Source organism: Vulpes lagopus, chromosome 12, assembly GCF_018345385.1.
Source record: "Vulpes lagopus strain Blue_001 chromosome 12, ASM1834538v1, whole genome shotgun sequence".
Lineage (NCBI taxonomy): Eukaryota > Metazoa > Chordata > Mammalia > Carnivora > Canidae > Vulpes > Vulpes lagopus.
In genome coordinates this window covers 17,587,635-17,603,939 of record NC_054835.1, presented here as the reverse complement: position 1 = coordinate 17,603,939, position 16,305 = coordinate 17,587,635, and the positions used below count along the sequence as shown (strand labels likewise).

Below are 16,305 nucleotides of genomic sequence, written 5' to 3'. Positions count from 1 at the left end.
CAAATTCTATAAAGAACTTATCAAACTCAACACTCAAAGAACAAATAATCCAATCAAGAAATGGGCAGAAGACATGAAGAGACATTCTCCAAAGAAAACGAAAGGGCCAAGAGACACATGAAAAAATGCTCAACATCACTTGACATTAGGTAAATTCAAATCAAAACTACAATGAGATACCACCTTGCACCAGTCAGAATGGCTAAAATGAACAAGTCAGGAAACAACAGATATTGGCAAGGATGCAGAGAAAGGGGAACCCTCTTACACTGTTGGTTGGAATGCAAGCTGGTGGAGCCACTCTGGAAAACAGTATGGAGGTTCCTTAAGAAGTTGAAAATAGAGCTATCCTATGACCCAGCAATTGCACTACTGGTTATTTACCCCAAAGATACAAATGTAGGTGATCTGAAGGGGTACTTGCACCCTGATGTTTATAGCAGAAATGTCCACAATAGCCAATGGAAAGAGTGCAGATGTCCATCGACAGATGAATGGATAAAGAAGATTTATGTGTATATGTGTATGTATGTATGTGTGTACACACACACACACACACACACACACACACAAAACATGAGACTCTTAATCATAGGAAACAAACTGAGGGTTGCTGGAGGGGAGGGGAGTGCGGGGATGGTGTAATTGGGTGATAGACATTAAGGAGGGCATGTGATATAATGAGCACTAGATATTATATAAGACTGATGGGGGTGCCTGGGAGGCTGGTGGCAGTTAAACATCTGCCTTGGGCTCAGGTCATGATCCCAGAGTCCTGGGATCAAGCCCCATGTGGGGCTCCCTGATCAGTGGGGAACCTGCTCCTCCATCCTCTGCCTGCACTCCCCTGCTTGTGTTCTGTCAAATAAATAAATTAAATTAAATTAAAAGTCTTAAAAAAAAAAAAAGACTGATGAATCACTGACCTCTGCCTCTGAAACGAATAATACCTTATGTGTTAATTGAATTTAAATAAAAAAATAAAAACTAAAAAAGAGAATATGATAAAATTTCAGAAGAAGAACTAAAAGAAATGGAAATAAATAATCTACCAGATAAAGTTCAAAGTAGTGGCCATAAAAAATCTCATGGAACTCAGGAGAAAAATGAATGAACATAGCAAGAATTTCAACAAAGAAACAGAAAATATAAAAAGAGTCAATCAGAGCTGAAGAATTCAGTACTGAAATGGAAACTACACTAGAGGCAATCAACAGCAGATCAAAATGTAGAATGAATCAGCAGCAATCTGGAAGACAGGGTAACAGAAATCACCCAATAAGAAGAGCAAAAAGAAAAAAGAATTTTATTTTAAAAGATTTTATTTATTTATTTATTCATGAGAGACACACACACACAGAGGCAGAGACACAAGAAGAAGGAGAAGCAGGCTCCATGCCCAGAGCCCCATGTAGAACTTGATCCCAGGACTCTGGGATCATGCCCCAAGCCAAAGGCAGATGACTTAACTGCTAAGTCACCCAGGTGTCCCAGAAAAAAGAATTTTTAAAAATGAGATTAAAGGATCTCTGGAACAATATCAAACATACAAACATTTGAATTATAGAGGCCTCAAAAGGAGAAAAGAGGGAGAGAAAGGGAGAGAAAAACTATTTGAAGAAATAATTGCTGAAAATGTAGCTAACCTGGTGAAGGAAACAGACATCCAGTTTCAGGAAGCAAAAAAAGTCCCCAGTAAGATGAACCCAAAGAGAACCACATCAACACACATTATCATCAAAGCACCATCAGTTAGAGAGAGAATCTTAAAATCAGTAAGAGAAAAAAACAACTACTTAAGTACAAAGGAACTCCCATAAGATTATCAATTGATTTGTCAGCACAAACTTTACAGCAAGAAGTAACACAATATATTGAAAATGCTAAAAGGAAAAAACTTCCAACCAAGAGTATGCTACTCAAAAAGGTTATATCTCAGAATTAAAGGAGAGATAAGGAATTTCCCAGGAAAGCCAAAGACAAAGGAATTCATCAACACCAAACTGGCCCTATAATAAATATTAAAGAGGCTTCTTTATTTTATTTTTTTTTAAAGATTTTATTTTATTTTTTTATTTTTATTTTTTAATGATAGTCACACAGAGAGAGAGAGAGGCAGAGACACAGGCAGAGGGAGAAGCAGGCTCCATGCACTGGGAGCCTGACGTGGGATTTGATCCCGGGTCTCCAGGATCGCGCCCTGGGCCAAAGGCAGGCGCTAAACCACTGCGCCACCCAGGGATCCCTAAAGAGGCTTCTTTAAATGGAAAAGAAAAGTACATAACTAGAAATAAGAAAATTATCAAAGAAAAAAATCTCATCGGTAAAAGTAAATGTATAGGAAAAGGTGGTGGATCAACCACCTACATAGCTAGTATTAAAGTTAAATACTAAATTCTTAAAATCATCCAGATCTATAATAATTAGTCAAAGCATACACAAAATAATAAGATGTAAAATGTGACATCAAAAACATAAAAGATGGGGAGGGAGGAAGTAACAATGCAGTGCTTTTAAAATGTATTCTAAGAGGAAAGTTTATAGCAACTTAGGACCACTTCAAGAAACAAGAAAAATCTCAACACAACAATGTACGATTACACTTAAGGGAACTAGAGAAAGAACAAAACCCAAAGCTAGTTCAAGGGAGGAAAGAATAAAGAGAGTGAAAATTAATGACACCGAGACTGAAGTAAAAAAAATAGAAAACATCAATATAAGTAGGAAGCAGTTCTCTGAAAAAAAAAAAAGAAGAAGAAGAAAATTGATGAGCTTTTAGTTAGGGAGGAAAGAATAAAGAGAGTGAAAATAAATGATACCAAGACTAAAGTAAAAAAAAAAAATAGAAAACATTAATACAAGTAGGAAGCAGTTCTGTGAAAAAAAAAGAAAAGAAAAGTGATGAGCTTTTTTTAGTCAGATTCATCAAGAAAAAGAGAGGACTCAAATAAATAAAATCAGAAATGAAAAGAAGTTATAATTGATACCACAGAAATACAAAGAATTGTAAGAAACTAATACAAACAATTATATGACAACAAATGGGATACCTAGAAAAACATATAAATTCCTAGAAACATATAATCTTTCAAGACTAAATCAAGAAGAAACAGAAAATCTGAATAGACTGATTACTAGTAATGAAATTGAGCCAATAATCAAAGAATTTCCAACAAACAAAAGCCTAAAACCAGACAACTTCACAGGTGAATTCTATCATTTATGGAAGAGTTCATACCTATCCTTCTCAAACTATTCCAAAAAACTAAAGAGGAGAAATACTTCCAAAATCATTCTATAAGACCAGCACTAGCCTAATACCAAAACCCAAAGATATCACACGCTAAAAAAACTACAAGCCAATATCCCTGATGAATATAGATGCAAAAATCCCTAACAAAATATTAGCAAGCTGAATTCAACAATACATTGGAAAAGTCATACACTATAATCAAGTGGGATTTATTCTGAGAACACAAGGATGGTTCAATATCCACAAAATCAATGATACACCACATTAACAAAAAGAAGGATAAAAAATCATATAATCATGTCAATAAATGCCGAAAAGCATTTGATAAATTTCAACATCCATTTATGATAAAAACTCTCAACAAAGTAGGTATAGAGGGAACATACTTCAACACAATAAAGGCCACTATGACAAACCCACAGCTAACATCATATCCAATGGTGAAAAGCTGAAAGCTTTCCCTTTAAGATCAGGAATAAGACAAGAATGTCCATTCTTGCCACTATTATTCTACATAGTATCAGACATAGCAATCAGACAAGAAAAAGAATAAGACATCTAAAAAGGATGTCTTGGAAAGGGAGAAGTAACACTGTCATTATTTGCAGAGTAAATGGTACTACATATAGAAAACCCTAAAGACACCACCCCAAAATTATTACTAATAAATTAATTCAGTAAAGTTGCAGGATATGAACTCAGTATACATAAATCTGTTCCATTTCTATACACTAATAACGAACTATCAGAGAGTGATATTAAGAAAACAACCTTGTTTCTGATTACATTAATAAGAATAAAATACCTAGGGGTAAATTTAACCAAAGAGATGAAAGATCTATACTCTGGAAAATATGACATTGATTTAAAAAAAAAAAATGAAGTTGACACAAATAAATGGAAAGATAAACTATGCTCATGGACTGGAAGAATTAATGTTATTAAAATGTCCATACCACTCAAAGCAATCTACAGATTCAACACAATCTCTATCAAAACACCAATGGCAATTTTTCATAGAACTAGAACAAGTAATCCTAAAATCTGCATGGAACCACAAAAGGCTCTGAATAACCAAAGCAATCTTGAGAAAGAACAAAGCTGAGGTATAACATTCCATGAATTCAAACTATACGACAAAGTAATCAAAACAGTAATGATACTGACATAAAAATAGACATATATTTCAATGGAACAGAATAGAGTCTGGAAATAAACCCACAATTAGAAAATTAATCTTTGACAAAAGAGGTAAGAATATGCAATAGAAAAAAGACCATCTCTTTCATAAATAGTATTGGGGAAACTGGACAGTTTACATGCAAAAGAATGAAACTGGACCAATTTTTACACCATAAACAAAAATAAACTTAAAGTGGATTGAATACCTAAATGTGAGACCTGAAAACTTAAAACTCCTGGAAGAAAACAGAGGCAGTATGCTTTCGGACATTGGTCTGAGCAACATTTTTTGTATCTGTCTCCTCAGGGCAACAAAAGCAAAAATAAACAAATGGGACTGCATCAAACTGAAAAGTTTTTGCACAGGGAAAGAAATCATCAACAAAATGAAACGCAACTTACTGAATGGGAGAAGATATTTGAAAATGACATAATCAATACATGGTTAATATCCTATTTATATAGATGACTAGACATTTTTCCAAAGACACATAGATGGCCAACAAATGTATGAAAAGACACTCAACATCACTCATCATCAGGGAAATTGCAAATCAATCACAGATATCAACTCACACCTGTCAGAATGGCTAATATCCAAAAGACAAGAAATAACAAGTATTGGTGAGGATGTGGAGAAAAAGGACTTGTGCAGTGTTGGTGGGAATGCAAAATGGTGTAGCTACTATGGAAAGTAGTATGGAGGTTCCTTAAAAAATTAAAAAAACAGAACTACCATATGATCCAGCAATTCCACTTCTGGGTATTTATCTGAAAAAAACAAAAACACAAATTCGAAAAGATATATATATCCCTATGTTCAGCACAAGAAACAGAGTTAATAATATTTCAACAACTTGAATGGTGACAGTACAGTATGGTGTTCCTCCCTACGAGGAACACAATATATATATGTATATACTATATTTTGTTCATCCATTTATCTGCCAGTGGACACTTCCCCAATATCCCCCACTCCCACAATCCCTTCCCTCTGGCAACCAACAGATTGTTTCCTGTATCTATGAGTATTTCTGTTCTGTTGTTTGCTCCTTTTGTTTTTTAGATTCCACATATAAGTGAAATTATACAGTATTTCTCTTTCTCTAACTTATTTTACTTAGCACAATACTCTCTAGTTCCATCCATGTCACAAAAAGGCAAGATTTAATTCTTTTTTTTTTTTAAGATTTATTTATTCATGAGAGACACACAGAAAGAGGCAGAGACATAGGCAGAGGAAGAAGCAGGCTCCCTGCGAGGAACCCAACGTGGGACTTGATTCTGGACCACAGGATCACGCCCTGAGCCGAAGCTCAACCACTGAGCCACCCAGGCATCCAGATTTCATTCTTTTTTATGGCTAAGTAATAGTTCACATATTCTACTGTATTTGTTTGTATGTATACTTATATCCATACCACATCTTCTTTACCCAGTCATCTATTGATGGACACCGAGGTTGCTTCCATTTTCTTGGCTATTCTAAATAATGCTACAGCAGACATAGGGATGTATATACCTTTTTAAATTTGTGTTTTTGTTTCCTGCCACAACTATTCACCTTAAAAAAGATGTCTTGGGATTTCAAAAATTTATTTCAGTGGTATACTTCTTTTGTTGATTTTTATTTATTGGCTTATAATTTTATTAGTTAACTCATGTAAGATAGTTGTTTATAAGTCAAATGATTAAATATTGGATGCCGTATGGTGTAGTTTTATACTCATCTTCCTGGTTGTTCACACTAAGCAAAGTGGGTCATCACAATCAACAAAGCAATGAGTTCATAAACACGCACAAGGAAAACTGGTATTGAATGTCGCCCATTTATCTTTTTACCAAAAAGGTAATAATATACAATCTGATTTTTAGCTCTGTGATATTATGTTTATCTTTTGAGAAAGACAAAGTATTGCTAGAATTGTCATAAAATGGGTACATTGTTTATGTACCCATTAAACAATAACTCTCCATTCTCCTCTTCCCCCAACCCCTGGCAATCAATACTCTACTTTCTATCTCTGAGAATATGACTACTTACTGTATGTATCTGGTATAAGTGGAAACATACAATATTATTTGGTGACTGGTTTATTTTACTTAGCATCATATCCTCAAGGTTTACCCATGTTGTAACATGTGTCAGAATTTCCTTCCTTTTTAAGGCTGAGTAATATTCCATTATATGTATATACTATATTTTGTTCATCCATTTATCTGCCAGTGGACACTTGGATTGCTTCTGTCTTTTGGCTATTGTGAATAATGTGCAACGAACATGGGTATACAAATTTCTCAAAACCCTGCTTTTGACTCTTATGGGTATATACCCAGAAGTGGAATTGCTAGATCATAAATATTTTGGTTTTTTGAGGACCTATTATATTGTACCATTTTACATTCTTACCAACAGTGCACATGGGTTTCAATTTCTCCACATCCTCAACAATACTTGTTATTTTCTGTTTTTTTGGATAGTAGCCATCCGGATGCATGTGGTGATATATCTCATCTTAGTTTTGATTTGCATTTCCCTAATGATTAGTGATACTGATACTGAACATCTTTTCGTGTACTTATTGGTCATTTGTATATCTTCTTTGGAGGAATGTTCTTTACCCATTTTTTAATCGAGTTGTTCAAAGGTTAATTTTATGTGTCAATTTTGCTGGGCCACAAATTTCTGGGCCCAGAAATTTGGTTAAACATTATTCTGGGGTGTCTCTGAGGGTATTTGTGGATGAAATTAACAGCTGAATCAGTAGACTGAGTAAAACAGATGGCCCTCTCTAATGTAGGTAGGCTTCACCATTCCATTGAAGGCCTAAATAGAACAAAAGGCTGAGCAGGAAAGAATCTGCTCCCTCTGCTTGTCTTTGAGCTATGATATCAGGCTTTTCCTGATCAGACTCAGGTTCAGACTGGAAGTTATGCCATCAGCTCTCCAGGGTCTCCAACTTGTAGATATTGGGGACTTCCCAGCTTCCATAATTGTGAACAAATTCCTTATACTAAATCTATCTATTTCCTATTCTTTTTCTCTGGAAAACCTTAATACAGATTTTGGACTAAGAAGTGGGGTGCTGCTATAATGAATACTTAAAAATGTGGAAGTGGCTTTGGAATTGAGTAATGGCTAGAGGCTGGAAGAATTCTGAGGTGCATGCTAGAAAATGATACGATTGTCATGAAGGGAGTGTTAATAGATTGTGGTGAGAGTTCAGAAAGAAAAGAGAAGGGCTGGAGAAAAAGCCCTTTATCTTCTTAAAGAATATATCAAATCATGAACAGAATGTTGGTAGAAATATGGGCAGTAAGTCCATTCTGATGAGGTCTCAGATGGAAATGAGGAACATGTTACTGGATAAGGGAGAAAAGGCAATACTTGTTATAAAGTAGCAAAGAACTTAGCTGAATTGTGTTCATGTTCTAGTGTCTTATGAAAGTATAACTTGTGAGAGAGGAAATTAGATATTTAGCTCAGGAGATTTTTAAGCAAAGCACTGAAAGAACGGCTTACTTCCTCCAAACTGCCCATAGTAAAATATGAGAAGAAAGAAATGAAGTAGTTGTTAAGCAAAAAGGAAACAGAACTTAGAGACTTGGCAAAGTTCTCTGTCTATATTGTAAAAAATGAGAAAGCATGTTCAGAAGAGAACACTAATGGTGTGGTGATTAAGCTGGGTAGAAACCATGGACCTCTCCACAGAAACTAGGAATAGAGATGGGATTTATACCAGCCAGCTGGGACTGAAGGAAGCAAAGAAAACAAGACAGAATGAAGGGAAGCTGTGAACATACATTATCCTTCAAGAAAAGGGAAGAAGGACCCAAAGGCGAATCAGAGATCATCAGGACTGCTACTCCAGCTAAAAATCCAGAGTGCAAAGCTGCCTTTACATTGGTTCTGCTGCCTAGCAGAGTGCCAGGTGGATGGGCCCTTGCAGAACACCAGATGGGTGGCACTTCAAGGGAGCCAAAGGTGCAGGACTGCTCTGCTGAGCCTTGGGGATGACACAACTCTAGGGAGTTTTGAAAACAGGACAACTGCCCCAGTGGGAGCCAAAGGTGCCACCAAATATAAAGAACTACCTGTCTTTAGGAGCCAAAGGTGCCAAAGGTGCAGGACTGCTCTGCTGAGCCTTGGGGATGACACAACTCTAGGGAGTTTTGAAAACAGGACAACTGCCCCAGTGGGTCCCCAGTGCAGAATATCAAACCAAAGAGCATTTTTCTTGAGCCTTAAGATCTAATGGAATTTACCTTGCTAAGTTTTGGATTAACTTGGGGCCTGTCACATCTTCTTTCTTTCCTTTTCGGAATGGGAATGTCTTCCTAAGCTTATCTTACCACTGTGTTTTGAAATACATAGTTTACCTGGTTTCATAGTTCATAGCTGGAGAAAAATTTTGCCTCTAATCTCACCCATATCTGATTTAGATGAAATATATTTTTAAAGATTGTATTCCCTGAGCAGGGAATCTGATATGGGACTTGATCCCAGGACTCGGATCATGACCTGAGCTGAAGGCAGATGCTTAACTGAATGAGCCACCCAGGTGTCCCATGTTTAGATGAGATATTTAGATGAGACTTTGGACTTGAGACTTTGGAGTTGATGCTAAAATGAGTTAAGACTTTTGGGGTTGCTGGAATGGATTTTTTTTATGTGAGAGGGGCATGAATTTTGGGGGGGAGCAAGATAGAATGTACTGAAGTGAATATTTGTGTGTTTCTTCAATGCATACGTTGAAGCTCTAACCCCCAATGTGATGGTATTTAGAAATGAGAGCCTTTGGAAGGAATTTAGGGTTAGATGACGTCACAATGATGCCATGGGGCTCCCATGACAGGATTAGTGTCCACATAAGAGGAAGAGACCAGAGTACCCTCTCTCACATAGCTATATGAGGATACAGCTGTTGAAAGAAGACAGCTGTTGAAAGAAAGAAAGCTCTTACCAGGAACCAAATCTGCCAGCACCTTGATCTTGGATTTCCCTGCGTCGAATTTTAAGAAAAATCCTTTTGTTTAAGCCTCTCAGTCTATGGAATTTTGTTATAGGAGCCAGAGCTGAATAAGACAGGTTGTTCTTTTGTTGTTGTTGTGGTTGAGTTGTAAGAGTTCTTTATATATTCTGGATATTGTCCCCTTATCAGTTATATGGTTTGTAAAAATTTTGATGCAGACTAATTTATTTTTGTTGCCTGTGAACATTGGTTTTTAAAGACTTCATAGTTTGGGGTAATGATATTAAATGATTACTTTTAACTTACAACTTTCCCAATAAGTAGCATTTGGTTAAGATAAGAGATAATTAATGGAACTTTTTCTTTTATTACCTGGAACCGGCATTAGTTTTAATAATATGCTGTTTACTATTTAATTCTCTACTACAAACCACAATTGAACTTGCAAACTGAAAAGATGAATTCAGGCATGCTCAATGAAATGATGCTAACTTAGTGCTGGTTTATTCTGTGATAAGTGATGGAGAATGCCAAAATAATCTGCAAACCTCTTCTATACCATCTAGATACAAAGGGCATTCAACTGGCACTTAAGATGAGTTTTTTTGCTTTGAGTCAGACTAAAGTAATTAGATTTAGAAATAGCCTGGGAAATATGCTGAATGTAAGAAATTACAGCAGGTAAGTAAATTTTGATTTTTTTAAAAAATATTTTATTTATTCATAGAGACACAGAGAGAGAGAGAGAGAGAGAGAGAGAGAGATACAAAAGCAGGCTCCATGCAGGGAGCCCGACGTGGGACTCGATCCCAGGTCTCCAGGATCACACCCTGGACTGAAGGCGACACTAAACTGCTGAGCCACCCGGGCTGCCCAAATTTTGATTTTTTAAAAAAGATTTTATTTATTTATTCATGAGCGACATACAGAGAGAGAAGCAGAGACACAGGCAGAGGGAGAAGAAGGCTCCATGCAGGGAGCTCGACCCGGGACTGGATCCTGGGTCTCCAGGATCAGGCCCTTGGCTGAAGGCGGCACTAAACCGCTAAGCCACCCAGGCAGCCCCGTAAATTTTGGTTTTTAAAAATGTGGGTGCTTCCAGGTTTTTCTTCATTTCTTCTTTGTATAAATAATCCTTTTCTTGTAAATAGAAGAGGTTTACAAATCTCCTCTGCTCGTCATATTAATGATTTATTGTGGACAACTTTAAAAACAGTGGTCTGTATGGTTTAACAATTCAGGATTGTGAATGAGAGTAAACTTGCATGCCTCATTGTTATGTAATTTTAGGAACAACAATTAACCCAGTAGATGCCAAGCCAACACATAAAGCTTGAAATTAACCCAAAGATCTTTACATTTGGCCTACTAGAAAATTTAGAATCTTTTGGAATCCTTTTTTCACTCTAATGGGAATAAGGTTGTGATACCTCTGGTAATCATTCAGCTAAAATTTTTTCTGGTTTCTATCTCTTAGCCCTATGCAAAAGAATGACACTTCACTGTCAGATCATCCCCAGGAGATAGTGAGAAATTAAGCTTCAAGCCTAATTTTTAAAAAAATATTTAATTTATTTATTTATGAGAGACAGAGAGAGAGAGAGAGAGAGAGAGAGGCAGAGACATAGGCAGAGGCAGAAGCAGGCTCCCTATAGGGAGCCTGATGTGGGACTCAATCCCAGGACCCAGGGGATCATGACATGAGCCAAAGGCAGACACTCTACCACTGAGCCACCCAGGTGCCCCCAAGCCTAATTTTTCATGCTAACCAAGACAGGAAAAATACTGTCAATAAGTCTCAGTTACTGATGAAAAGGAACTATTTTTATATAAACTTGTAGTTTACAAGGATGGTATACAGCAACAAGGACTTGATAATCAATTCATCATTAAGGGAGCATTCCCTTTAACCAGGTTCTCCACATTGAGCATGCTTAGTGTATACTGCCTCTGTATTATTCAGAATGGCTCATGTGATTGAGTTCAAAGGATACAAGTTTGGTAGTATTTAAATGACCATCTTGAACTTACCACCAGGACTGTTCTTAGGGAATAAAGCTGATTTATAAAACCACTTAAAAAAAAAAAAACTTAAGATAACAAAAATATTATTATATACTTCCTAAATATCTCTCATAATCTTTTTGTTTTACTGGCAGCAGGTATTGGTACCCTTTTAACAACATTCCTACTACTCTTTGAGTATTCATTTTATTTGAAGGACTGGGTAAGTAACTCAGTATATCCTTTGTATTTAGGAAGTGAAATATTGACCAATCTGTAAGAATTTAAATATCTATCAAAATGAATAATAAACCTAAGTACAAAACTGAAGGCTGAAATTTTCCTAAAAGGTAATGAAAAATTACTTTTTAATTAATTAATTATTTTTTTAAAAAGTTTTTTATTACTCAAGAGTCTCCAGACTTGGGTAAAATTTGGGCCAATACTGGCATATCTGCACTTTCTTAAAGCAATCTATCATTTTATGTATGTATGTGTATACGTATAATTGACATACAACATTATATTAGTTTCATGTGTACAATATAATGCAATCTACCATTTCAAATCTTTGAGTCAATAACTGGATTCTTAAAGCAATCCCATTTAGAGAGACCAATTAAGCATCTTGGAAAACCAGAATAAGCTAATCTAACAAGACTAGGAAAGAATTAGAGAAAAAACATTAACTACAGAAATGCTACAGAATGTAATACACAAACATACCTCCGGGGCTGTGACCGGCATTCCTCCTCCCCACTGTCTGCCTCCTGCATAGATAAGAAAATGATAAAAAAATAATTTAAAACCTGAGGTCTCATACCATAATACCAACAATGCAATTTTACTAAGCTTTACATGTAGGACTATCTCATTCATCTTGTGCACTTGAACAAATTCTCTCCATAAATAGCAAGTTCAACTAACACAGAAGGTTGATATGTATCAGTAGAATTTATTTCTGGAAGAAATTTCAACAATAGTCTACAAACAAATTTCATTGATAACAAAATGCTAACAGTTAAAGCATTACCCCTGAAAAACAACTAAAGATGTTATGCCACTTTATGCCACTTCAAATTCAAAATGAGTGGGCATTCTGATTACCGCCAACAAATCTCATTCAGATGATCTATTAATAATTTTGATCCCCAAAGAACCTAAACAATGAGCAGCACTTCACAAAGTGCTCATGATCAAATCATGAACAGTTAACCTCAACACAATGGCTACTACTTATTGAATGTTTATAATGTGCCAGGCTCCTTGCTCAATGCTTTAAGTACAGTGTCCTACTTATAAATTCAGAAGGCTGAGGGGTGCCTGGGTGGTTCAGTTGGTTAAGTCTTGGTTTCTTTCTCTTTTTTTTTCTTTTTGAATAGTTTTTCTTTTTTTCTTTTTCTTTTCTTTTTTCTTTTTTTTTTTTTTTAAGATTTTTATTTTATCCCTGACTCTTGGCTTCTACTCAGGTGATGATCTGGGGGTTGTGGGATGGAGCTCTGTATTGGGCTGCACACTCAGTGCGGAATCTGCTTGGGATTCTCTCTCCCTCTCCCTGTCCCTGCTGCCCTGTTCACTAGCACACACACTCTTTCAAACAAACAAACAAATAAGTAAATAAATAAAATATTTTTAAAACTCAGAAGGCTGATGGTACTATATTTCTCACTGATTCTTTTTTTTTTTTTTTCTCACTGATTCTAACACATACAAACAGCTTAGGATAAATATCTTCAGTCAATAAAAAAAGCACTGAATCATAGTTTAATTGCAATATCTATTTTTTCTTAGTGGTACATAAAATAATTGAGGGTGTTATGGCAATTTAGATCCAGTGAAATATGGATTTTACAGATGAAGAAACTGAAATTCAGAAAGAGGAAATACATAAGTTTCCCAAGGAAACTCATGTGGTGAAGCTAGAATTAAAAATGACAAAATACTGCCTCCCCATGCATTAAAAAAGCATATCATTTACTCCTCCCTGGCCTAGGTAGAACTTTTAAGTTATTACACAGATTTTTATGTACATAAGAATGCTGACATAAAGAAAAAGTAAGAAAAGATGTCAAAATTAATAATACTAAAGTGCTAAGTTTTTCTTTGAGTTTGCTCCCTGACATTTTATATTTGCTTTTTGGTCACTTTTTCTCTATTTGGCAAACATAAAAATTGGAGGACAAAAATAATTTCAAACAGTATGTGTACTGTCTGCCACTGAGAGCCACCTACATTTTCATGTTTATGGAACTATCCCCATTCATCTCTGTATCATTCTGTCTCCATCCCTGGTCAGCTACTATTACTTAAAATTCTACAACATTTATTCCCATTTTATTTTTATTATTTTAAAAAAGATTTTATTTATTTATTCATGAGAAACACACAGAGAGAGGCAGAGACATAGGCAGAGGGAGAAGCAGGCTCCCTGGGGGGTGCCTGATGTAGGACTTGATCCAGAACCCCAGGATCACAAACTGAGCCAAAGGCAGATGCTCAACCACTGAGCCACCCAGGTACCCTATTTTCATTATTGATTTCAGGCATGCCTATTATTTCCCACAAAGGAAAGAATATAGCAAAGAATCTACCTACAGAGAGAACAAAAGTTAAATGTCATAGTGTGCTAAACTATTGCCTAAAGGGAGGTTTTAGGTTCAGAAGTATTCACCCTTTAAGGACTGAAGAGTGTTAAAAGGAAAATAACTGATTGTCCCTAGAGTCAATAGAATCTGGAAAGTTTGCAAGAAAGAAAATGAAAAGATTCAGATAAGCAAATGTAAATGTTAGATTTTGAGGCCCAAGGGAACTATTATATATAGAAATGATTTCCTGGAATCTCATTTAACAAATAGTGCTTCCTTATGATTACTACAATTAATGAGCTCAACTTCTGATGTATTCTCATATCTTTTAATTGTATAAAAACTATATAAAGGGTATATTTAAGATAAATGTAAGTTACGAGGCACAGTAATACAATGAATACCTGTAAATACTTTTCTACTTAAGAGCTAGACTAGTACTGGGGCTCCTGGGTGGCTCAGTCAGTTGGGCATCTGACTCTTGGTTTTGGCTCAGGTCATGATATCAAGGTCCTGAGATCCAGCCCCTGTTGGGCTTTGTGCTCAGCATACAGTCTGCTTGATCATGACCTGAGCCAAAGCCAAGAGTCAGAGGCTTAGCTGACTAAGCCACCCAGATGCCCTTTTTGTGTTGTTTTAGTGGAAATATGTTTTTGTTTCTCTTGGGTAATGGGACAGATGCATGCATAATTTTGTAGGAAATTACCAGGCCTTTTTCCAAAGTGCTTGTAACACTTTACACTTATCGACAATGTATGAAAGCTGCAATTACATTTAGCATTTGTCTTCTCCTATGGTTATTGTTTTCCATGTCCTCAGAAACTTTTGCTTACTCTTTAGTTACAAAAATACTTGATCATATATAAGATCTATCTATGACCCATCCTGAAAAAATATTTGTATATGGTGTCAGGCAGGGGTGTGGGATGAGGTTCCTTTTTTTTCACATGGATACCTAGTTTTAAGTATCATTTGTTGAAGACTTTCCTTTCCCCATTGGATTACTTGGCCCCTTGTAAAAAATCAAATGATTGTATATGTGAGGTCTACTTTTGGATTCTTAATTCTGTTCCATTTATCTATTTGTCAGTTTTTATGCCAGGCCCACACTATCTTGACTACTGGATTTTATAGTAAGTTTTGAAGGAAATATAAATCCTCTAACTTGATTCTTTTTCAAGATTTTGCTTTATCTTCTAGTAAGACTTTCTGTCTTGAAATCTACTTTATCTGATATTAATATAGCTGTTACACTTATTTATGCTCATGGTTTGCAAGACTTATTTTTCAGTTTCTTTATATTTTAAATAATGTCTCTCTTTTTAGATTTTTATTTATTCATGAGAAACACACACACACAGAGGCGGAGACAGAGGCAGAGGCAGAGGGAGAAACAGGCTCCCCAGGGAGCCCAATGTGGGACTCGATCCCTGGACCCAGGATCATGTCCTGAGTTGAAGGCAGATGCTCAACGGCTGAGCCACCCAGGTATCCCTAAAGAATGTCTCTTATAAACAAACCATAACTGCATCTTGGGGTGTCTGGGTGGCATAGTCGGTTGGGTGTCTGACTCTTGGTTTCAGCTCAGGTCATGGTCTCAGGGTTGTGGGACTGAACTCCAAGTCCAACTCTGCATCTAACATGGAGTCTGCTTGAGAATCTCTCTCCCTCTTCCCTTGTCCCCTCCCCCATTCTCTTTCTCTGAAATAAATAAATCTTTTTAAAAATATAGTTGTATTTTGCTTTATCTATTGTGACAATCTTTGCCTTTTAATTATAGTGTTTAGTTCATTAACATTTAATGTAATTTGATACAATTAGATTTGGATCTACAATGTTAGTATTTATTTTCTATTTGTCACCTACATTTTCATTCCTCCTCTTCTGTCTTCTTTTGTATTATTTGAATATTTTTTAGAATTTCATTTTAATTTATTGGTTCTACCTCTTTTCATTATTTTCTATTCCACTGTCTTTTTTAAATTATGGCTTTATTCTTAAACAATATATCATTTAGTTTTGATTGTTTAAGAGCTTTAAAAATTTTATTATATATATGTGTGGTCTTGCCAATATGCTTTTTTAATACTAAGTATTAAAAGCTAACAAGAGGGGATCCCTGGGTGGTGCAGCGGTTTGGCGCCTGCCTTTGGCCCAGGGCGCGATCCTGGAGACCCGGGATCGAATCCCACGTCGGGCTCTCGGTGCATGGAGCCTGCTTCTCCCTCCGCCTGTGTCTCTGCCTCTCTCTCTCTCTCTGTGACTATCATAAATAAATAAAAATTAAAAAAAAAAAATAAAAGCTAAC

The 16,305-nt window shown here is 36.0% G+C and overlaps 1 protein-coding gene across 2 annotated transcripts in view; it reads right to left on the bottom strand.

The window, feature by feature from the left end:
* Positions 1-16,305, bottom strand: part of SSH2 (slingshot protein phosphatase 2) — a 237,270-nt gene that overhangs the window by 128,841 nt on the left and 92,124 nt on the right. For both annotated transcript variants that reach the window (XM_041725969.1, XM_041725972.1), the window contains one exon: positions 12,139-12,182. In XM_041725969.1, coding sequence (XP_041581903.1) covers positions 12,139-12,182 — 44 coding nt within the window. The remainder of the gene's footprint in view (positions 1-12,138; positions 12,183-16,305) is intronic.